General features: G+C 34.5%; 1 protein-coding gene and 1 non-coding gene across 11 annotated transcripts in view; one reads left to right on the top strand and one right to left on the bottom strand.

Annotated features, from left to right (window-relative positions):
• Yap1 (Yes1 associated transcriptional regulator) overlaps positions 1-24,781 on the top strand; it is a 110,270-nt gene that overhangs the window by 53,947 nt on the left and 31,542 nt on the right. For 6 of the 10 annotated variants that reach the window (XR_007344519.1, XM_048795768.1, XM_015489955.2 and 3 more), the window contains exon 3: positions 9,151-9,270. Coding sequence is in view for 9 of the 10 variants with exons in the window: in XM_048795768.1 (XP_048651725.1) it covers positions 9,151-9,270 (120 nt within the window). In the remaining variant the exon portion in view is untranslated. The remainder of the gene's footprint in view (positions 1-9,150; positions 9,271-24,781) is intronic. The other 4 variants (XM_015489956.2, XM_015489952.2, XM_015489958.2 and 1 more) reach the window with 1 other exon arrangement.
• On the bottom strand, positions 13,759-13,870 carry LOC125614008. Its single transcript, XR_007344652.1, has one exon. It is a non-coding gene; the product is annotated as a U5 spliceosomal RNA (small nuclear RNA).

Genomic DNA, 24,781 nt, shown 5'->3' with positions numbered 1-24,781 from the left:
TACCTTTGGTTTTATTGACACCAAGTAATAGAGAAATTGGAATTAGAAAAATAGAATATCTTGTTCCACATAAATAAAGGATTTTAACTGAATTTCATTTTGATTATGTTCATGTCAGCCATCATTCCCATTCTTTCTAAGTAATACTCACTATACTGGATAAGATGGAAAAATGCATGTGTATGCTTTTGTGTTCAAGAATTTCAGTCTCGGGGGGAAAAAAACCCACATATAATGAAATAATACTGTATGATAAATGCTATGACCTTGCATAAAGAAAGTGATCTTCTAACAAAAAGAAAGGGCTCTTTGCTTTACATTGAGAAAGTAGAGTTCTTAATTAAAAATTATTTGAATTTAAGTGGCCAGTAATAATTCCCATGGGTCATGTCAGTTCTTAGGTTCAGATGCCTACTTCTCGTTTCTATCTGGTCACTAGAGGACAGATGAGAAATTAATTTTGGTCTCCTCCTCCACAGTTCTACTTTGGGTCATTCTAATATTAAAAAAAAAAAAATTCACAATGACTCTTCTAAATTGCCTTCTGATAAGTTGGAAGCCATTTGCCTCATATAACTCTAGCAGACTTGGCTATGTGCTGCCCATGGTGCCTAACAATGAACAAATGTAATTGTATATAAGTTGAATAGATTCAAGAAGCAGTTATGTTCAAGCTAAAGAATGCTAAGCAGTTATTTTAAGTCAGTAGCTATCATAGTGTGTTTCCTAGACCAGCAGCATCACCATCATCGGAATTTTCAGGTCCAGTCCCTGACCCACTGATCAGAAACTATAGGAGTGAGACTCAGCAGCATGTGTTTTAGTGAAGTGTCCAGTGATCCTGATACATAGTAATGCTTGAAGGCCATTGTTTTAGATCATTTTTTTGTAAATAAAATTTTGCCACTTAAATTTACTTCATTTTATATATTGCATATTGGAAAAGTGGTAATATTTATAGCACACTAAAATCCAAATATAAAATTGAACTTAAAGTCATCTTTATTTATTTTGATCTATCCCTGTCGTCTTCTAGAAACTTATTATTGGGGGAAGCCCAGATTTCTTAGACTTGTTGTCCTTATTCCATTCTATCTAGCCCAAACAGATGCTTGAACTAGTAGCCTAGTTTAATGGTATTCAACAGCTTAGTTTAATGGGATGACTTGGAATCTGCATTGAATTTCTTCACAAGACCACTTGATAAAAAGTTTTTCTATTTGTATTATGTTTTTTAATTGACATTTAAGCTTTGAAGATTTTTTCTTTTCAATTTTCCATTTTAATTCTTCTACTAAATACTCAATTGTGGTGCAAAACTATTTAAAGGTTATCTTTTCTAATCTACACCTTGCCTTTTACCAGAGGTGTTTCTTTAATATAAAGAAAGCACTATGCAAATGAACCAAACAGACATTTCTCACAAAAGAAATACAATGACCAACAAATACATGAAAAAATGTTCAAAATCCTTAGGGATCAAGGGAATGCAAATAAAAAACTATACTGATCTCATTCCAGTTAGAATGGCTGTTATCAAAAATACAAATAATAAATGCTGGCGAGGATTTGGGGGAAAGGAACACTCATACATTGTTGGTGAGTCTGCAAATTAGTACAGCCACTTTGGAAGGCAATCTGGAAATTCCTCAAAAGACTAGGAATGGAACCATTATATGACCTAGCTATTCCACTCCTTGATATTTATCTAGAAGAGCTAAAATCACCATAATATAGTGATACATACATACACTGCTTACAGCAACACAATTCATAGTAGGCAGGTTATGAAACCAGCTGTAGGTACCTGTCAACAAATAGATAAATAAAATATAAATATATGTATACAATAAAATTTTACTTAGCCATAAAGAATGAAAGTATAACATTTGCTGATAAATGGGTACTATCTGAAAAAAGCCAGACTCAGTCAAAGGTCAAATGTTTTCTGTCATGCAAAGAGAGAGAGAAATAAGGATTTTTTTAAACAAGGGGGATCTCATGAAAATAGAAGGGAGAACAGTGGAGGGGGTCAAGGGAAAGAGAAGGAGAAGGGTGGGAAAAGATAGGACCTTAGAGTGATGTTGACTAAACAATGCTGTATATGCATTTATGAATATATCCATGATGAGTTCCACTTTTACCTTTAACTATATTGCACCATTAAAAAAAAAAAACTAAATAGAAGCAAGACTAACAGTAATGGAAAGGGATTGGGGAGACAAGAGGAGAGGACAATGGGATGTACTAGGGTTTGAAAAGAAGCAAATTATGTTATGCATTTATGAATATGTCAAAATGAATCTGATTTTTTATAATAATTATGTACCAGTGAAAACATTCTTTTTAAAAAGCACCCCATCTTGGGCCTCCTCTTTCTGGATAAAAACAGAATGTTATGTAGAAAGTTTTAAAGATATAAATAGACATAAGTGACTATATGAAGTGTTCTTTTCTGCCTGCCGTGCACATATTGTGTGTGTGTATATATATGTGTGTTTCATGGTAGTAGGGATTGAATCCAGAACCTTGTGCATGGTAGGCAAGTGCCTTGCCACTGAGCTATATCCCCTGCCCTTAGCACACATATTTTGATATACATTTGAGTGCTTATGAAGTGATTAGTACAACTATTCTAATTGATATGCTTATTATTTAATTCTTTCATACAAAATATATAGAGAAAATAGACAATAGTGATCACACTATTGATTTTCCTAGGATTGCCTCCTTTATAGGTTCAAAATTTTTTCATTTAGATTATTCTTGATTATTTACATTATACTCTTCAAGAATAGTATTTGTGTATTTCCTGAATTTAACTTTTTAATTCTACCATTTTTAGTGGGATTTTTAAATTTTTTATTTATTTTTTATTTTTTGGTACCGGGGATTGAACTTGGGCACTCGACTACTGAGTGATGTCCCCAGTCCTATTTTGTATTTTATTTAGAGACAGGGTTTCACTGAGTTGCTTAGCGCCTCACTGTTGCTGAGGCTGGTTTTGAACTTGAAGGTTTCCTGCCTCAATCTCCTGAGCCACTGAGATTACAGGTGTGCACCACTACCCGGCTTTTTAGAATTTCTGTGTGTGTGTCTGTTAGGCATCAAACCCAGGGCTTTATACATGTGGGCAAGCACTTTGCCACTGAGCCACATCGCCAGCCCTCGTTTTTATTGAAATTAATACTTCATGATTAAAACTTGGGAGTAAATGGGATAAATTCACTCTTTCACTTTTAGAGTTTAATTTTAGAAGGAAACACTAGCATAAAATAAATTTTGGGGGAATATATTTATATCTTTAGGACAGTACATTGTATAGGTTAAAAATAAATTGAGACTATTTCAGATCTCAGTATGTTCATCTGTAAAAAAAAAAAAAGGGACAAAAACAGAACCTAATAAATCTGGATTTTTTTTTTACATGTTATAATTAAAGCCATATAATACTGACAAAATACTAGGCAAAACAGTAGAACACAATAGAAAGCCCAGAAACAAACTCAAATGAGGGCAAGAATTTGGTATGATTCTTTCTTTTTAATTTTCCCCCCATAGCGTTATTGAGGTAAAATTGAAGTACAAGAAAATGAACATTTAAAAAAAAAAACAAAACTATTTTTTAGTTGTAGTTGGACATGATACCACTATTTATTTATTTATTTTTATGTGGTGCTGAGGATTGAACCTAGGACCTCACACGTGCTAGGCAAGTGCTCTACCACTAAACCACAACCCCAGCCCTAAAATGCATCTTTTTGAAGTATGCACTCTGATTAATTTTGACATGTATGTAACCAGTACAGTCAATATAAAAAGAATTTCCATTATTTTTTTTAAAATTTGAAATCATGCAGACTCTGTTTCCTGCATGATTTATTACATTAGATATCAATCACCTTAAGATACATAGAACCCCACCCCCACATTTCAAAATTAAATGATATACTTATAAATATCTCAAGCCAAGGAAGAAAGAACAAGAAACGTAAATAAAAAGTGCTTTGAACTAGTGATAATATAAGCTTAAAATATCAGCAACTCCGGGATGAAACAGTACTAGATGAACATTCGTAACTTAAAGTACTTGTATCAGAAAGAAGCTAGAAAAAAAATTACTTTCAAGTTATATAGTAGGAAGGAGAAAACAAGCATAGGAGCAGATATATATGAAATAGAGAAGAAATAATACAGCTAAAATTTAATAAGAATCAAACAAGTCTAATCAAGAAAAAAGAAGGAAAACAAATATTAATATCAATGGAAAAAGAGATCAAAATAACCCTACAGATGCTAAAAATATATTAAGGTAATATTACAGTTGTATGCCAACATATGTGATAGCTTACATAATATGGTCTGTATTAGAGAAAAATCCCTGTGCTATTGAGAAGAAAGTATATTCAGTCACTGATGGATGAAATATTCTATGTTTGTTAAGTCCAAATTATCAATTGTATTTTTTACTTCTATAGCTTCTTTGGTTTTTGTTTGGAGGATCTAACCAGTATTGACAGTCATATTAAAGTTACCTAATATTATTGTGTGTGGTCTATTTGATTCTTGAGATTGAGAGAGTTTATTTGATTTGTGTAGATACTCCATTGTTTGAGGCATAAATATTTACGATTGTTATGCCTTGTTGATGTGTAATTTCTTTAAGCAGTGTGAAATGGCCTTCTTGATCCCTTCTGATTAACTTTGGCTTAAAGTCCTCTTTATCTGATATAAGGATAGAAATCCCTGCTCATTTATGCAATCCATATGAGTGGTATGTTTTTTCCCATCCTTTTACCTTCAGTCTGTGGACATCTTTGCCTATGAGGTAAGTCTTCTTGGAGACAGCATATGTATTGTTGGGTCTTGTTTTTCAATCCAATCTGCCAGTCTGTGTCTTTTGATTGATGGTTTTAGGCCATTAATATTCAAGGTTATTATTGAGATATGATTTATATTCTCGGTCATTTGGGTTTATTTCTAGTTTTTAATTTGAATTAGTTTCTGCTTTGATTGACTATTTCTTTAGTGTAGTTCCTCCCTTTGCTGGTTTTCATTTTTTTTTTCATTTCGTATTCATGGAATATTTTGTTGAATATTCTGAGATTAAAGGCTTTCCAGTTGTAAATTCTTCTAACTTTTGTTTATCATAGAAGGTTTACATTTCATCTTCGAATATGAAACTTAATTTTGCTGGATGAGATTCTTGATTGGCATCCATTTTCTTTCAGAGCTTGATATATATTATTCCAGGACCACCTAGCTTTGAGGGTCTGGGTTGAGAAATCAGCTGAGATCCTAATTGGTTATCCCCTATAGGTAATGTGATATTTTTCTCTTGCACCCTTTAAAATTCTATCCTTATTCTGTATGTTAGGCATTTTCATTATAATGTGCCTTGTTGTGGGTCTGTTGTAATTTTGTACATTTGGTTCCTGTAAGTCTCTTGTATTTGGTTTTCCATTTCATTCTTTAGGTTTGGGAAATTTCATGATGCTATTTCATTAAAAAGATTGTGCATTCCTTTGGTTTGTATCTCTGTGCCTTCATCTGTCCTGATAAATGTTAAATTTGGTCTTTTCATGTATCCTATAGTTCTTGTAAGTTCTGTATGTGGTTTCTTAATATCTTCTCTCCATGGTCAGTTCTGTTTTCAGTATTATATATTTTTGTCTTCATTGCCTGAGGTTCTGTCTTTCTAGTGGTCTGGTCTGTTGGTGATGCTTTCCATTGAATTTTTAATTTGGTTACTTGTTTCCTTCATTTCAAGGTTTTCCACTTAATTTCTGCCTTTTTATTGAAGTGATTTACTTCCTATATTCTCTCTAATCTCATTTTTTATACCATCCTTAATTTGCACATCAGCTTAACTATGTAAATTCTGAACTCCTGGCATTTCTAATGCTGTGGTGTCAATGTATTATGTTATTGGAGTATATTGGTTAGTTTGGGGCAGTTTGTTTCCTTGCTTTTTCATGTTATTTTTGTGTCTACCCATCTGAGAGTATGGATCTAAGGTAATAGAGTTTCTGCCCTGTGGACTTAAAGTATCCCTTAAGGTTTCCACTACCTTGCTGTTTAGGGGGAGACAAAATAATAATAACCACTAATGCAAACACTATACAGCATTAAACCAAATAATTATTATTTGATTTAATTATCACAACAGATAGAAATGATGCGATAAGCTATTGCCTACAATAAAAATAACAAGTTTGCAAAAGGGTTTATAGTTTCAAATGATAGACGGGGGCGGGGGGAACAGAAGTGATATAAGATGTGATGATTTTAAGGCAAGAAGAGAGAAGAAGTAAAAAATTAAAGGAAGAGTGAAAGAACAATAGAGAGTGGCTGTTAGCAGAAGAAAAGAGAATCAAGGGAAACAGGAAGAAAAAAAATATATATTATAAAAAGTAAAAATTTTAAAAAAAGAGGGACTGGGGATATAGCTCATTTGGTAGAGTGCCTGCCTTACATACACAAGGCCCTGGGTTCAATCCCCAGCATCACAAAAACAAACAAACAAATAAACCTAAAATATACTCATCAAACATCCTAGTTCACAAAAAACTTATCCAGAAAAAATAACTTGCTTCAAAGATGTCAGAAATTAGAAAAAAATATGAATATGTATAAATGCTCATGTACCATTAAGGCCACAATTAAACAGAGAAAAAAAGTAAGAAAAAATAAATGATCTTGATGAATTTAAGAATTCTTTCTGTTGGAGTTTAAAAGATTCTCAGTGGTTTTAGGTGGGGTCATCTGGAGGGTTATGCTTCATCCTCTGGATTGCTGGAGTGAGTGAGGTAATTCCTTAGGTGGAATTTTTGGAGGCAGGGTTCAGGCTTATGTAGGTTCAAGATTCTTACTGAATGCCAGTTGGTCTGGAGATTTTAAATCATCACACTTCTCAGTGCCCATACTTGCTGGTCCACACTGGACTGTACACCAGGGATCTCCCCTGGTTTCACTGGTGTGGTGAGAGACCCAGTTCTTAGTCCCCTAAATCACCTTCAAATCCCACATTTCCAGGTCTTAGGTTCAGTCTCCAAATAATCTCTCCCACCCACCGCCCTTCAGAGTTCTGGGCAGATCACGAATCTGTGGATTTAAATATGTAATTTCATCATCTTGTACTGGTGATGATGAAACTATTAGTGGTGGAGGTGCTATTGCTATCAGCTCTCTCACAATGTACTATTGTTAATAATAGCATAAATCAATAAATGTATACAAAGAAGAACTTCATGAAAAGTTGAGAAAATTGGGAGAGTGAAGACAATTTAAGAAATAAGTCCAGCTGGATGCAAGGGTGTATGCCTGTAATCCCAGTGACTCAGGAAGCTGAGGAAGGAACATGGAAAGTTTGAGGCTAGCTTCAGCAACTTAATGAGACCCGCAACACCAAATAAGAGATAAAAAGGGCCGTGGATAAAGCTGAGTGGCAAAGAGCTCCTAGGTTAAATCCCCAGTACCAGAAAAGAAGAAGAATGAGGTGGCACACATCTGTAATTCCAGCTGCTGGGGAAGCTGACATAGGAAGGTCACAAATTCAAGGCCAGCCTGAGCAACTTAGTGAGACCCTGCTTAAAGATGTAGTTCATTCGTAGAGCCCTTGCCTAGTGTACATGAGGCCCTGGGTTCAATCCTCAGTACTGAAAAATAGAAAGAAAAAAAGAAGGCAGTCCAGTTGGTGTAGGATTTGGGCATTTTCCTTTTGATAGTAGAGAGCAATGGAAATACTTTTAGTGAGAGAAGGAGTGACATATAAAAGTTGATTAGAAAGGACTTTAAGAATGTGGTTCAGAAATAGAGCACTTACTTATCATTTGCCAGGCCCTTGTTTGTCCCCAGACTCTAACCCACCCCGTAAAAAGAAAGAATTTTAAGAAAACCCTGGTGGCTGTTTGATACAAAGTAGTTGAGTAAAAGAGATGAGAAGTCAGACACCAAGGAAGGAAGCTCTGACAGTTAAGAAAAAGAGATGGTAAATATTGATGTCTGAGCTCTTAGAGACCAACTAGGGGAGATAAATCAGAATGAAATTGGAATGTCCAGGATGAAATGGATGGAGCAGGTAGGAAAAGTTTTGTTTGTATCTAAGATACGTCCTGTAGTTCTAACTTGGATAACTAAGGGGAAGAGTAATGCTACTGAGAAATGATATAGAGTCACTGGAAATATAGTGTGGTGGTAGCATGCACAAGACCCTGGTACTGCAAAAGACAGAATCTTCATAGTTAACCTTCTAATGAAAGTTTCTTGTGGTTGTTGAAACTCCTCAAAGGCATTCATTGACAACTATTATTGGACTTGTTTATCCAAGTTATCCAAGGACTGTTACCTCCCCAAAGCAATTGTCTGGCTACCCTCATTAAAACAAAAGTCTTAAGAGTATTCTGTAGTCCTGTCTCCCAGATGTTGTTTCTTCATTCTGTAGCTTTGAAATGTTTCGTTGTCCTCCTTTTCTTCTTGAGAAATTTGCTTTCTAACAGCATTAACATTTCTAACAGCGTTAGCATTTAACCCTGCCCTTCTTCCAAGCTTTTAGCAAACTTCCAACTACCCATCCCCACCTGGCCTTTTTAAAAATGTGCTTTTTTGGACAGTAGTTTTCTGAATTATAGTTTTCTTGGTGTAAGCCAGTCAAATAAATAATGGAAATAAATGGAGCTTGGCAGTCCTTGCTAAAAGTGTGCACTGTATTAAATAAAATGTTCATAATACTTTAGATGTTCTAAAAACACCTGCATGTATTTCTTATTACAGAACCTTGAAGTCCCTAATAAGGTACTGTCACAAAACTGATTGGACTGGGAACTAAGTCCCTGTACTGTAGTACTTCCATGACTTGTATTAACAGTAATAATTATTTGGGTTATGACTTCCGAAAAGATTTTTTTCCCCTGTCATTTGTGTCTTTGGGGATGTCAATATTATTATTTGATAGTTTCTTTTTAGTTGAGAAAAATTAGGTTAGGTACAAGGTTCAACTTTCTTCTCTGAACACAGACTTTTAATCTGTTTTAATGAATTGTTTTATGTTAAGATGTGTTTTCTCTTTAAAATAGCACTTTTTTTTTTTTTTTAGGTGCACCAAATTGAAACCAATCCTGATTTATTTAATTTTTTTCTTCTGTGTTATAGGTCCTCTTCCTGATGGATGGGAGCAAGCCATGACTCAGGATGGAGAAATTTACTATATAAACCATAAGAACAAGACCACCTCTTGGCTAGACCCAAGGCTTGACCCTCGTTTTGGTAAAGGTTCATCTCAAAACCTTTTTAGATATTTTTGATTACTTTTTTAATGTGTGAATTTAGGAAAGCACATTTAAAACTGCATTGCTTCATAGTATTAAAAATGACTGCTCACTGAACTTTTCCCATTATTGTTTTTTTACCTTTTCATTTTCAATTTGAGAGGTTTAGGTCTAACTTGACTTTTTAGTCTGGATTGGATGAGAGAATGGTATAGTCGCTTAGGAGTCAGAATTACTGTTACTTACTTACTAACCAGAATTCATGTTTTGGGGAAACACATCCACCTTCTTGATAATGGTCTCTCTCTACCTGATTGCTGTCAGATAACACTGAAAATCTGGAATACCAGCTTTTGTCAGTGACCTGGTGTCTGCTTATGTTTAACTTCTGAGAGTGATGGGCACCATCCCATGCTTGAGCGTTATTCTAAGTGGTGGTGATTGGGGGGACCTGTAGCCCTAGAAATGGTCTAATGAAAGCATTTCCCCCTCTTTTGCCCATTTTTCTTTTTTGTAAATAAAAATACTTCCCTTTGTTTTTTATATAAGAAGCAAAAGGCATGCCATATTTCCCTCCAGATGACATAGATAAATCACCAGTGCTCAGAGGAACTCTTCCCTTTCAAATGTGCACATTGTGATAAAAGTATACAAGTTGTTTAGTGCCCTTTTATCCATATTTTCCCACTGTTTTTAGTTTCTTCAGTTGGGTTTCTGAGATATTTTTCCAAAGCCATGGAAAAATGAGTCTAAAAAGAAGCAGATAATTGTGGTTTTGAAGCTCTCATCATGGACTAGATGCAGCTTAATGAAAACAACGTGCAGATCACAGAGTAGGTCAGACTGAAGGGATGCGGAACCTTTGAAGCTGTACAGGGGTTGACCTAACAACAACTGTGAGGCCCTTACAGGAAAGAAGAATTAACTCTGTGAATGCCATCAAAACACAACTCTAGGAGGAGAAAGAAAAAGAAAATTATTGGGAGTTGGTTGGATAAAACAACTCCCTGTCAGGAACATTATGAACAAGTTCTCCTGTGTCTTAGATATGCTTTAAAAACAAACAGTATTCAGTTTTACCTCAGATTGCCTGACTATTTGGCTTCATTGACTGACCGAAACCCCTATTCAAAGTAAAGTCAAAGGTGCGATCAAGGCAGAGACTGTGACTTTGACAGAGATCCGGTTTGTCTTAAATGCCAGGCTTTTGAGCTTTAAGACTTCTTTGGGTGTTAAACTAAACAGTGTGTCACGTTAATAATTTGCAGCTTCAGATTTTATTTAATATTTGAATAAGCCTGTGGTTGAAGTAGGAAATCAAGTAAGGTGGAAAATATAATAAATTTGTATGGAGTGGAATGACAATGGACATGTTTCCTTAAATCATATTTATTGGAATGAATTAAACTTGTCCACATTTTGGAAAATTCAAAGAATAGTGTTATGAGTAAAATACCCCCCAAATCCTTAAATTATGAAAGATGATAATTAACTCGTAATTAACCTCAGAGATCAGGAATCAAAGCTTTTTTAAAAAGAATATTTTCACTTAAGGGCTGGGGTTGTGGGTCAGTGGTAGAGCACTTGCCTCTGGGTTCAATTATCAGCACCGCATATAAATAAAAAAGAAAGGTCATTCAGCAACTAACTAAATAAAATATATTCTTTATTCTTTTTTTTTTAAAAAAAAGAATAGTTTTACTTAAAACAGATAAGTAAAATATCTTTGCTGTGAGATTAAGTACATTCACTGATTATACCCATCACTTAGTCTTTTGTTTTAATCATGGGAAGATATTTTTTTAAAAGTACTTCTTTCTACCTCTTACTTACACACACACACACACAGCACACGCACACGCACACACAATTAGATATGCCAAAAAAGTTTCATGAAATTCTCCTATTGCATTTAGTTTCCCTTTTTGGGCCCACTGTGTATGTGTATTCCAGACAGGCTTGACAACATGCCAGAGCTTTTTATTTTGTGGCCGACTTTTAATCTGTTCCAGACCTTTTCAGTCAGAGAGCTCAAGTGTAACTGAAGGGGGGGCAGGAAAGAAAAAAAAAAAAACATGTGGGTTTCTCTGATCTAGAGTGACAGCAAATAGAGACAAGCTGTTAACTGCTGGATTTGAAGTTTTCCCTGAAATCTGAAGTTCTGTATAAAGGATTATGTTTTATCTCTGCCAAAGAAATATAAACTATTCTCTTATTTCTGACCTTTGAGCCATGAAAACACAAGCAAATGGTATAGGTCATTGCTTTCATGGTTGGGGAGTTCACTTTCCTATATTTTCTAAATCTGTATTAAAGTATTGGCCAGTTTTTAGCTAAGTCAAATGGACCTGTCTTTTGACATCTTAGATTGAAAGATAACACACTGTGTAAGCTTAATTTTCTTATCAGATTCTTTAATTTAGAATTTAAAAATAATTTGCCACTTTTTTGCATCCTCTATGATGTTAGTAAGATACCAATATAATACTAGAAAATTAAATACTAATTTGTTGGGGATTGGTTCCTTTTTTGTCTGATTTTTTTTTTCTTTTAACATTTAATACCTGTATGTCTTTATATTGTTTAGATAATTTATTAGTAATTTATAACAAATCAAATAGTAGTATGGATGTACTGATATTTGTTAAGCTTTTAAAAAGAAGGCTTTTATGTTTGTATTTTAAGGAATCATTAAGAATGATTTTATTCTGTAAAAAGAATATGGATCCTTGAGTATTATGCAGACCATTAAATTATTTCATAAAATATGTTAGGTATACTTTTTGTTGCTAGAAATTTTATGCCAGTAAACATGAAGAATCTCAAGTTTAAATATTACCTTGTATATTGTACAATTATGTTTTATATAACATAGTCATCTGAATGTTTTCCTGAGAAAGCCTTAATGAAAACACACTAACATTAGTTTCTGTTCATCAAAATGAAAAAAGGACTCTAAACACTTAAAAAGCCAGTGAAATGATCTTGTATAATATTATTGTCCTTTTTATATAAAAGATCTATTAAAATAATGTTAGTGCTCTGTATTCTTAGACATAAGTACTGATGGTACCACTGAGATAAAACGGGTATAAACAAATTATTGAAGCCAGATATTTGGGGAAAAAGGTATACCTTTGAATTTTAAAGGAAGTAATGAACAATCTATTGTGGTAAAAGCAGAACATCCTTTAATTCCTAGCTACAATTCTGTGCCAGAAGTGTTAAAAGTAATTAAAATTCAGATGTTGATTTTGGCCCCTTGTTTCCAGGTTTTCCAAAACTTACTATATGTGTGTGTAATGTTTCTTGATGTAAGAAAAAATTTGCCTAGAAATAAAATGATAAGTAAATTACACACATATATGTATAATTATTTAAAATTGGTCCCTAAAGCCAAAAATTCTTCAGCACATCTTTCATTTCAAAACTAAATTATATGTGCCATGTACTGTGGTATAATCTACAGAACACCTGTAATCACAGTCAGGATGGTGAGACAGGACGATCATAAGTTCAAGTCCAGTCTGGGCAATTTAACAAAATCCTGTCTGAAAATAAAATAGAAGTGAGACTGGGAATATAGCTCAGTGGTAGACCCTTTGCCTAGCATTTGTGAGGTCTTGGGTTTAATCTCCAGTACTGCAATCAGTCAATTTAATCAATAAATATAATTTGTATTGATAATTAAATATCTATTTTAATTACAATTGTTGACATTCATTAACCTTCTTCTCTTAAGACTGAATATTTCTGGTAGCTGTTATAAGTAATATTTTTCTTTTGATTAAAAAGTCACAATTTAATGGCCCACTACATACCTAAGAATCTGTCCAATCTGTCCAATTTAGTGATAAGGGGGGAAAAACACTAAATAGGCTTAGAAACTAAAAGTGTAAATTAATTAATAATGTCATGGTTACAATGTTGACACCAAATTATTTGAGTTTATTGAAGGGTAATTCTCTTGACATCTCTACATTAAAAACAAGAGATTTTGTTGTTGTTGTTGTTGTTTTTGGTTTTTTTACCAACTCTATTAAATTTGTCCTGGTAATCCAAGATAATCAATATTTGGTTGTATTCTACACTAACTACTTAGGATAGAAAAATATGATGTTTCATTGTGTTTTAGTTACTAGCTAAAATGTTAACAATTAGTAGCTAAAAATGTTAACAATTTCACAGAATTTGACCTGAAAAGAAATTTGTGATTCTTTCATCAGCATTTCTCAGTGAAAGGAATGTCATTTTGGGCACTGAAGGATACTCAGCATCCCTAGACCACTAAATGCCATAGAGTCACCCAGTTATTTTGATTCTCCAGATAACAAACACATATTTTGAAATACATTATTAAAAAATAATGATGATTGAAGAAGTAGGGAATATTTCTTCAGCTTGAGCTTCTCTGAGGTCTAGGGAAATGGTAATCTATTCAAGGTTGTATAGTTAAGCAACAGAACCAAAATCTAAACTTTTTTTTTTTCCTAGCCCTGCCAAAACAAGGCCTCAAAAGTTAGTTGAAAAACTTGGAATTGCTTCTATGGAAATATTTAGTAAAAGGCAAAAGATTTATATGATCTGAAGAAAAAACAGAGTATCTAGATTTCTGTTGATACCATAAGATCTTTAGATTGCTTACCAATATCTTTCAAACACACTTCTAATATACCTGTTCTAATATATATAGGGCACAGTAGTTAGTGTACTTGTGTCCTATATTGTGACTCATCTTGAGCAAATTACCCAAAACTAATGAGTTTCTTAGAAGAGAATTATAAGATCTCTAATTGGATCAGACTTTGAAGCCATCTAGTTTAATTGTCTAGGCAGTTCATTCCTCACCTCTGTGAAATTCTTAAGAGACTGTCTTCCAGTCTGAGCTTGACCTTTTCCTTGACAGGTTTACTGCATTTTACAGCAGTCCATTCTATTTAATGAAAATCCTAATGATCAGAAACTTTGTGTCCCTTTATTACTTAGAAATTACTTCCATTTTTCTCTTCTGTGGTTTCCCCAGTTTTTCATGTTTTGAGAGTTCTCTGTTAATAGTTCAATCACTTCCTTTTGATGCCTTTCATTTTAGTATTGCCTCTTTAAATGTGATAGTCTGTGATGTTTTATATGTACATTACCCCAATAAGAAGAATGGTTATGGCACTGACCTGACCTGGCATTTCCTGTGACCTCTCCCAGACCACTTTTCAAATCTGCAGTAAAGGCTAGCATCCTGTATTGCATAAGACAGTTGTATAATGTACTAGATTTAATTAAATTGTCATGTAGAAAAAATTACCTTCTCAATTGGGAATCAAGAGATCCAAGTGGTTCTGATATCAGAAAGTGAACCATCTGATTCAGAAAGATATCTGACTTCTCTTGACTTAATTTGACTCATGTAAATATGACTGGATTAAACTAGATGCTCTTAAGAATGTTTCCACTCTTTAATTAACTGAATATAGTATGCTACATTTTAAATTCTTCAATAACTCCTTTGGACCCTTGTGGAAGGTTACTTCTCAATCGACTTAAGTTGAGTGCTTTGAGATTTCAGAGGTGAAGAGCTATTTGTTGTACCATTTAAGTTTATTTGGTCACAGGAATTACTATTGAAGAGGAGACAGTGAAATTCTCAACCTTTAATCTAAACATAAGCTATATCACATAAGGATACTGAGACAGGCAAATCTGATGGGGGATAGAAAGTGATGATGGGTGGAATAGTGAAGCTGTATCCATACTCTCAAACTTGCAATTATTAGCAGGTGCAGCTTTACTACCTTAAAGATAGTTCATTGTTGGTGTGCTGGGTTTTTAAAATTTAGAATACCCATAATGTTGCAATGATAGAAAATCTAATATGAGTGAATTTGGGGATTAGTTCCAGGCTATGTGCTTATTGAAGCCTGATTTATACTGTTGACCTTTTTTTTTTTTTTTTTTTTGGTACCAGGAATTGACCTACTGAGTCACATCCCCAGCCTGTTTTTTCTTTTTGAACAGAGTCTTGCTAAGTTGCTCAGGGTCTCACTAAGTTTCTGAGACTGGCTTTGAACTCAGCCTCCCAAACTGCTGGGATAATAGGTGTGTCCCACTGTGCCTAGCTATTGCCCTCTTTCTGACTTAAAAAAAGTTTGCTGACATGAATATTTTAATACATAAATTAATAAATACCAAAATTAGCTCAGTACTTTACTTTTTTTGTTTGTTTTAATATATGGCAAATTCAGTAGAATAGTGCCAAAATCATTTCTTTTGGCAGTGCTAGGGATTGTACTCAGGGCCTTGTGCATGCTAGGCAATAACCCCCTCTACCACAGATCTATATACCCAGACTTAATATGCAGTTTCTGCTTGATATATAGTTCAGCTATAGATAATTATAGCTAAGAAAATGCTTGTTTTTGAAGTTACTCATACAAGATTTTTAAAAAATAAAAGTTTATATTATAGTCACTATGATAATTTAAATTAGTAGCCTATTTGTGTTATTAAAGCCCATTATATCAAACACACATACATAAACTGGGCCTTGTTTCTGAGAGTGTTTCGACTCATATTTGTATTAACTCTGCATTAAACACAGGTATCTTATAAAATATGATGGTGTTGCTTACCACTTTTTGTACCAACCCAGAGATTCTGATAAAAGGAAAGAAAAAGAAATTATAAAGATCCTGTAATCTCAGCTACTTGAGAGGTTGAGTCAAGAGGATTGCAAATTAAAGGCCAGACTAAGCAATGTAGGGAGGATACCCTGTCTAAAAATAAAAAGGGATGGGGATTTAACTCAGGGGTAGAGTGCATGCCTAGCATGCGCAAGACCCAGAGTTCAATCCCCAGTACCAGATAAATAGAGGTGGGGGAGATTGATTAAAGCATTCCCAAGGGAAAAGTCAAATCTCATGAAATAAACTAGAATGCTGTAGGACAAGAGTGGTTCACAATTCTTATTTTGTTTTATACTCATTTTGTCCTACTATCCCAGTTGCTGAGGTCATTTCAGTACTCATTCTGAACTTGCTTCAATTTAGAGATTTCTCCTATGCATTACAAACAGCATCCTTCTAACTAGGGATAGGAATTGTTTCAGGATTTATATATTCATTCAGCAAATGTTTGGGTAGCAATTATATGCCCGGCCCTATGTGAGCCATTGGGAAGCGGTACAAGCTACTAAATAAATAAATAAATCATTGTATTATGTTCTGTGCGAATGAAGAGCAATAAACATGGTGTGAATAAAGGAAATAGGTAGCATTTCTGGGTGGTTAAGGAAGGCTTTTTTGAAGGAGTCTTGATGAGAAGACGACAAACTCTTAAGGTATAAATTTCTCCAGTGAAAGAAATTCATGGTAATTATGTGAAATTAGAAATATAGTATAATTAATGGGCCTGTTTACTCCTTAATCTAACATGAATTTCATGGTAGCAGCTATATTTTAAACTGTGGTAACCCTTCTCTTTAGAGCAGTAGTCTCATGATCTGAACTTGTGTTCCAAATTAGACTTAAAGCTTTATTTTTATAGTATGGGAGAAATGTGGTTGTGCTCTGGAGGCAGAGAGCTGAAAGCCCAGTTAGAACACTTTCTCCAACTCATGTCATTTAGCAAACCCTATGTCCTACCTCAAAAGTGCTTAATGAGGCCATAAGGAGAAATTGTTCTGTTCAATGTGTTTTTTTAGCTCCATCCACAATTTTTTTTTTTTAAAAAAAAACAACCACTATAATAAATTTTATGCTAATCTTTTGATAGAAGATTGAAGGAAGAAATTGGATTGCCCTGAATATTAATATTTGTTATCAATTGGGTAGTTATAGATGTGAGCACTTGGCCTGGTGTAGTGGTGCACTCCTGTAATCCCAATGACTCAGGAGGCTGAGGCAGGAGGACCACAAGTTCAAAGCCAGCCTAGCAATTTAAAGAGGCCTAAGCAACTTATTGAAACTCTGTCTCAAAATAAAAATTAAAAAGGGCTGAGGATGTGGCTCAGTGGTTAAGTGCCCCTGGGTTCAATTCCTGGTGTCCCCCGCCAAAAAAAAAAAAGATGTGAGTACTTTAACCCAGCTTTGGGGGGCTTGAGAAGGGATAAAAGTGCAAAATAAAAAAGACATTAGTTTGCCTTTGAAAAGATTTAGGGAGGGTCTTAGAGTTACTACATACTCATCATTAGAAAAATGCAAATCAAAACCCCAAAGGAAATATTCAATTTACTCTCATTAGGATGCCTCCCCCAACCCTGGACCAAAGAAAAAAGGACAATAATAAGTGTGTTGACCAGAATGTGGAGAAATTGGAACCCTCAGACATTGCTGGTGGGATTTAAAAATGATGCAGCCACTTTAGAAAATAGTTGGCAATTTCTCAAGAAGTTAACTATAGCATTCCCATATGACAGTCAATTTCATTCCTAGGTATATATGCAGAATTGAAAACGTGTGTGTGTACACACACACACACACACAAAAAAAAAAAAAACTTGACCTTGAATGTTTATAGCAGTATTATTCATAATAGCCAAAAAATGAAAATTCAGTATCTATCAGGTGATGAACTAACCAAATATGGTATCTCCAAATATGGAATATTATTTGGCAATAAAAAAAGGGTGCAATGCTAATACATAAAACAACATGGATGAATCTTAAAAATATATGGTTAAATGAAAGCAGGATACGTGCTATTTGGTTTTATTTGTGTGAAATGTCCAGAATAGGTAAATCCATAGAAACTGAAAGGGGATGAGTAATGGCCAAATACTAGGGGGAGGAGCATTGGGCAGTGATCTATTGATATAGCGTTTGATTTTGAAGTGATAGAAATGTTTTGAAATTAGTGGTGATGATTGTACAGTTCTACAGATGAAAACTACTGAATTGTACATGTTAAATGGGTGACTTTGCATGTGAATTATCTTAGTAAAAAGTGATTCCTAGGTGTGGTATTATCATTTGTGTACATAGCTTATTGGGAATAATTCTTTGGGAAAGAAATATTGGGAAACATTCTTTGTGTGTTGACAATAAAAATATTTATTCATTCCTTAGGTTAGGCCTGATCTTTTGTTCCTTTTTTGAGAGAACTTTTTATGGTGAATCATATAGTAATTGCATGTGTTCACTTGCTCACTCACTCTCCCTTCCTGTCTCCCCTTCCAGCTTCCATAACCTGGGCAGTTTTCTTCTGCTGTGGCCTTCCACCATTTTTCTTCCTTGGAGGCTGACCATAGACTGAACTTATAAAACCATGAACCAAAATTAAAATCTTTATTGCTTTAAAAAATAATATTAATTATAAAAATTTTTTACTGAAAAACTGGCATTTTAAAATGCTAGATAAGTAGATAAATTATTGTGACAATTTATATAGATAATTCAGTCCTATTGGTCAAGTAGTAAACACTTAGAGCTGCCAGCAGGTGTTTACTGTTTGAAGACCAACAGATAGTATGTATATTTAGTTTGTAATTTTAGAAAAACATTCATTTCTTTTAATAAGTGTTAGAGAAAGTAAAGAAGTGCTTTTATTCTCTTACTGTGGGAGATTTGGTTTATAGTAATGTTTTAGTGGTTTAAAAATATTTGTGTTTTTGAATATCTGAAGTTTGAAAATTCAGATGATTGGAATGAAACTCTGAGGGAGTTGGGGAGAGACCTATGGTGATGACCCCTCCCCCCGCCTTTTTTTTTTTTTTTCTTTTTCAGGAATTACAGTAAAGTTGTCAGGACTGATTTGTTAAATAAAACCTGAAGCAAGTTACTATTTCATATTCCAACAATACAGACTCTGAATTTTAAAATATGGCGTATTATAATTTTTTAAATTCAGACATTTGTAGAGTTTATTATCTTTAACTTTTAGAAATTTTATTAAAACTAGAAACATTGGGATTTCAATAGTTCTTCATGGGGGAAGAAGTTGGTAATGCTATTCTTTTCTAGCTGCCCTGCCCCCTTTCCCTGGAAACAAAGCCTGTTTTGTTTCTTTCCTGCTTGTGAGGTCTCTGCTGCACTCCATGTGGGTATACTGCTCTGTGCTTTGTTGAAATGCTTAAGATAATCAGAAGGTGAAGAACAAGATGGTTCTGGAGAGGAATAAATCCCAGCTTCAGTAGATAAACAAGGTTGTTTGAATTGGTCATTTAAAAGAGCTCTTTATATGGAAACCTTGTAGTGCTCCTTGTATCCACAGGTAACAACACTTAGATAAACACAGCCAGAAGTGCTCAGCATAGTCACTAGACTTTCTGCTAGATATTTTGTGCAAGTTTCTGTTTAATTTGGGAACACATTCTTCCTCCATCTTTTGATATCCTGTGTCACCCCATTCTGTGGTTTTTGAATAGTCAGATAAGCCTAGATTTGAAAAGGTCCTTCCCAGCCAGTTCAGTTGGCCATAAGCCATGGCTTTTATCATTAATGAATGATTACTGCTTTTGATATCAAATGCTGGTAAACTGGTGAGAAGCAAAGGATATTTACCTTTTTATTTTCATGCAGTTTTGTTATTTTCCAGCTTGTTTTCACCAAGTATATATTACTTTATATCTTATTAAATGTTAGATTAATACAATTTGTAGAAAGCTCAAACTTTTCCTAATGTTTTTTAATAGAAGAAATATTTAAGAGCCTTAGAATCTGATGGAGGTTGGTTTGTTTTTGCTTTCTTTTGCCTTTCTCTGCTTTCATTTTTTTTCACCCATTTTTACTAGTGCCTTGCATAATTACATTAACAGTGGAATTTGTTGTTTTGTATATGCATAAAATATAACAGTATAGTTTGGTCATTTTGGTCCCCAATACCTCCCCATTACCTCCCTCCACCTTCTCCCTGGTTCTCATCATCTTCTCTACTGGTCTATCTTCTGTTTTCATAAGGCCTCCCACTTTATTTTCCCCTTTTTTTCTCTCTAGTTTCCACATGTGAGAGAAAAATATAACAACCCTAGACTTTCTGAGTTTTGCTTATTTCACTCAGCATGATGTACTCTATTTCCATTCATTTACCACCAAATAACATAATTTCAGTTTTCTTGATGGCTGAATAAATAACACTTTTTGTGTGTATATATAGCACATTTTCTTTATCCATTCACCCATTGACAACACATAAGTTGGTTCTATAATTTGGCTGTTATAAATTGTGCTGCTATAAACATGGGTATGCATGTATTCTTTACAATGAATACCAAGGAGTGCTATAGCTGGAGGGGTACTGGTTGTTGAACTCAGGGACACTCAACCACTGAGCCACATCCTCAGGCCTATTTTGCATTTATTAATTAATAAAATTAGAGACAGGGTCTCACTGAGTTGCTTAGCGCCTCTCTTGCCGAGGCTGGCTTTGAACCTGCAGTCCAACTGCCTCAGCCTCCCAAGCCTCTGGGATTACAGGCATGTGCCACTGTACCTGGCTAGTCTTTTTTTTTTTTTTTTTTTTAAAAAGATACTGAGGATTTAACCCAGGGGCACCTTATCACTGAGCTACATCCCAGCCCTTTTAATTTTTTATTTTGAGGCAGGGTGTTGCTAAGTTGCTTAGGGCCTCATGAAATTGCTGAGACTGGACTGGAATTTGGAATCCTCCTGCCTCAACCTCCCCAGTTGCTGGGATTACAGGCATGTGCCACTGCACCCAATCATTCCTAGTCTTTAGAGGAACTTCCATACTGATTTCCATAGAGGTTGTACAGAAGCTATTTTGAAATCAGTTATGTTTTATAATTCCAGCACTTCTGAACTTACTAACAGACTGTTTTCTAGCCTTTTTTCTTTTTTTTTTTTTTTAATTATTTGAAGCTGAAAATATCCCCCCCAACTCCCAATAGTTATTTGCTGAAGGGCTCAGGTTACAGCATGTTCACTATACCTAATGGATCTCGATGAGTCCTCCATTCATATTTAAGTCAATACTATTGAACCTGACATAGCTCAATGCATAAAATGTATCTCTATGAGTGTTCTCTTAGAATGTCAGGAACATGATTCACCAAAAAGAAGGAAGGATCCCCTCAGTTTAATCTCTACCACTCATCTTTTTCCATTTAGGTCTTGTAGGAAAGATAAACAAACATGCATGTCTCTGTGAGTCATAGATGTACTTAGAAACAGTAAATGTCGTGATGAAATGAAAGGAGGTTTGTTTCTGTGGAAGAGGAGGGAGAAATGGGATGATTATCAGTAGAAGAGGTAATCTTAAAGCTTAGAACTATTCTGGAAGGTGGGGGGGGACTAACATTTATGGAGCACCTACTCTTCCAGATCTGCAAAATAATACTTAGTCTCCATGGTAATTCCAGAAGGAGACTTCAGTACCCCCAGAAACAGTTCAGGAAACTAACTGATGATTAAATGAATTACTGAATTGATATGCCCAACTCTGATCTAGGTTTGTTTGACTTTATAGGCTATTTAAAAATATCATACCATGGTACCTATAAATCATATATTTATGTTGGTGACAGATAAATTAATATAAAGAAATCAAGATCGTTGATGCCTGACAAATCTTGGCTCCCAAAAATGGTTAGCTTATTTTCTATTTATTCCCCTATAATATTAAACTATAAGCCATAATATGAAAGTTCTAATCATTTATCCTTTGGTAAACATTTCATAAGTCAGTATTATTTATTTTTGTCATGAAAGAGGTTTAAAGGGCTTTGAATAAGATTGAGCAATCCATTGTATTGCAATATCCCTTCTCTGTTCTTCCAGACAAAATATTAAAATAAGATAACCAAAAAGACATAACAGGGATTGTAGGTTTGTAAAGGTCAGAAAACAAAACTACACAAAGCAGTGAAGAAAGTCCTGGAGCCTGCCAGCTTTGAGGGCTTTCAGCTCCTGGGGTTATCAGAGTATTAAATATAAGAATAAGGAAGGCGATTCAAAAATAGGCTGCATGGTAGAAGCCAGACATACAGTTGACGTGGCCCTAGTGTAGTACAGACACTTAGAAGGATTGACCAAATGTCAAGTCAGAAAGAAGTCACAAACTTTCTGTGGAGTCAGTATACAGAACATGTTCCTATTTATCTACAGTGCAATTAAATTAGAATCCCATAATTTAAAGTTCACCAAAAAGTTATGACTTGCCCTTACAAAGCTTGATTAAAACATTAATGTTGCACTGATGGGCATACATGCTTTATAAAATAACATAAACATAAAGGTAATACTGTGGTTCTAGACTAACAGTTTTAAAAAATCTACAAATAAAATAACAAGATATGGACACTTGGTCTGTGATAAAGATTATTGAGGATTCTAGTGTAAGAGTAGTTAAATTAGTAATAAAAATATCCAGATATAAAATAACAAAATATGGAAACAGACTGTGATACAGATTATTGGGGCAAAAATATACTTGTACATGAGTAGTATTGGGACTAATGAATAGTCCTATAGAAAAAGATAAAATTAAATCCTTTTGTACTTTATGCCAGGACAAATACCACTTGATTGGATTAAATTGTCGGATAAAGCAGAGCTACATAGGATTTTTTGTTATTGTTTTGGTACTAGGGTTGAACCCAGGGGCACATAGCCACTGACCCACATCCCCCCACCACCACCAGGCAGGGTCACACTGAGTTGCTCATGACCTCTCTTAAGTTACTGAGGCTGGCCTTGAACTTGAAATCTTCCTGCTTCAGCCTTCTGAGCCACTGGGATTAGAAAATGAATTTCTGTCATTTGCAAGTAAGGAAAACAACTCAAATTTCAGAAAAGATTGATAAATTTGGCTGTTTAAGAAAGCAAAGCTCATGTAGAAAAAAGTAAAAAGATGAAAAACAGAGGGGAAGTCATTTCTAACATCATAGACAAAAAGTTTCCTATCCCGTACAAAATAGAAAAGGTAAACATCAATAGCCCTAATGAAAATGATTCGTGAAAAAATTCAAATAGCCTTTAAAATAAAGAAAATTGTTCATACTTTTTTTAAGTAAGATATAACTAAAATGATATCAGACTCTAGATACTATTTGTCATCTTTTCATAATAGCAAAAATCCAAGAATTCAGCAAGAGTTTGGTGAAAGGAGGCCCTCTCATCACATGAAGAAACAACAAAGTACAGTCCTTCTTGGGATGGGCAGATTTGGCAATATCTTATAAAATTAATTATGCTTTTAACAACTAAGAGGTCTATGTTTGAGCTTATTATACAACATTCTTAAGTAGTAGTGAAAACCTAAAAGAAAATGGATTGAATAAAATAGGAATCAGCTATTTCCAAAAAATGGGGGGAAAGCCGCTCCTTTGGAGTCATGTCAAGGTTATATTAAATGGGTGGGGGGGAGCAAAATGGAGGAAAAAATTCATAGCATGTAGCATGGTTTTCTGTTACCTGTTGGAGGGTAGGGTAGGAAGATAAGGAAATCAGGTTCCCAAATTCAAGAGCAAAATCTCACAAGTAAATCTTTGTATTGAATTGTTGGCCTAATCATATAAGGAGGAATTCTTTCAGGCAACTTTAAACCACAAAGATTTCACTGTATATACCTAATAATATATAAAATTTGCAAAGAAATCTGATACTTCTTAGTAATCATTTGTTCATAGTTTTTATTTAGATGATTACATATATATGGAAGTATAATATTAATGTTAAAATCAGCTTTTCATCATGAGATAAAAGTAATTGTTTTAAGATCACGTAGCTAGACATGACGGTACACACCTGTAATCCTAGCAACTTGGGAAACAGGCAAAAGGATCTCAAATTCAAGGCCAGCCTCAAACTTAGTATGAGACCCTTCCTGTCCCAAAGTAAAAAATAAAAAGAGCTAGGGATGTGGCTTAGTAGCAGAGCATTCCTGGGTTGGGTCCCCAGTATGGGTTGGGGGCAGATAATCTTAAGTAAAAACTGAGTCCTAAATTTGAATTAGAAATACAAATTTTCTGAAGGAAGCAACCACCTAGAATCAGTGGCCAAAGAATCAACAAAATAATAGGTACCCTGATTCCACAGATTAATGTTAAATAACATTTTCTACTAAAAGAAACGAGGGCTTCTTAGGAAAAAAGTGAACTAAAATCTGGGGGCAGGGAAAAGATACAAGATGAACCTGGAAAAACCAAGCAGGGGAGATAATCAAGCCCACTGTAACCATAGTAAAAGGATCCAATTTAAAGGTCTTCCACTGGCCAAAATGGTGCTTTTTGAACATTGGTCAAGACAACTCTGTTGGATTAAAATGTATCATAAAAATATTTTAAAATCTGTGATTTTATAACTTTTAAAATAAAATAATGCTTGTTGGCTACCATGGAACTACATTTTAGCTCATCCTAAAAAATGTAGACATTATCTGGGTATAGTACCACATGCCTGTAATTCCAGCAACTTGGGAGACTGAGGCAGGAGGATCACAAGTTCAAGGCTAGCCTCAGTAATTTGATGGTACCCTCTCTCAAAATAAAAAATTAAAAGGGAAGGGGATATGGCTTAGTGGTTAAGTGCTCCTGGGTTCAATCCCCAGTCGGGGGTGGGGGGGTGGGA

The sequence above is a fragment of the Marmota marmota genome, unplaced genomic scaffold, assembly GCF_001458135.2.
Source record: "Marmota marmota marmota unplaced genomic scaffold, marMar, whole genome shotgun sequence".
NCBI lineage: Eukaryota > Metazoa > Chordata > Mammalia > Rodentia > Sciuridae > Marmota > Marmota marmota.
The sequence above is the reverse complement of the archived record's forward strand: the minus strand, read 5'-3'. Positions and strand labels throughout refer to the sequence as shown.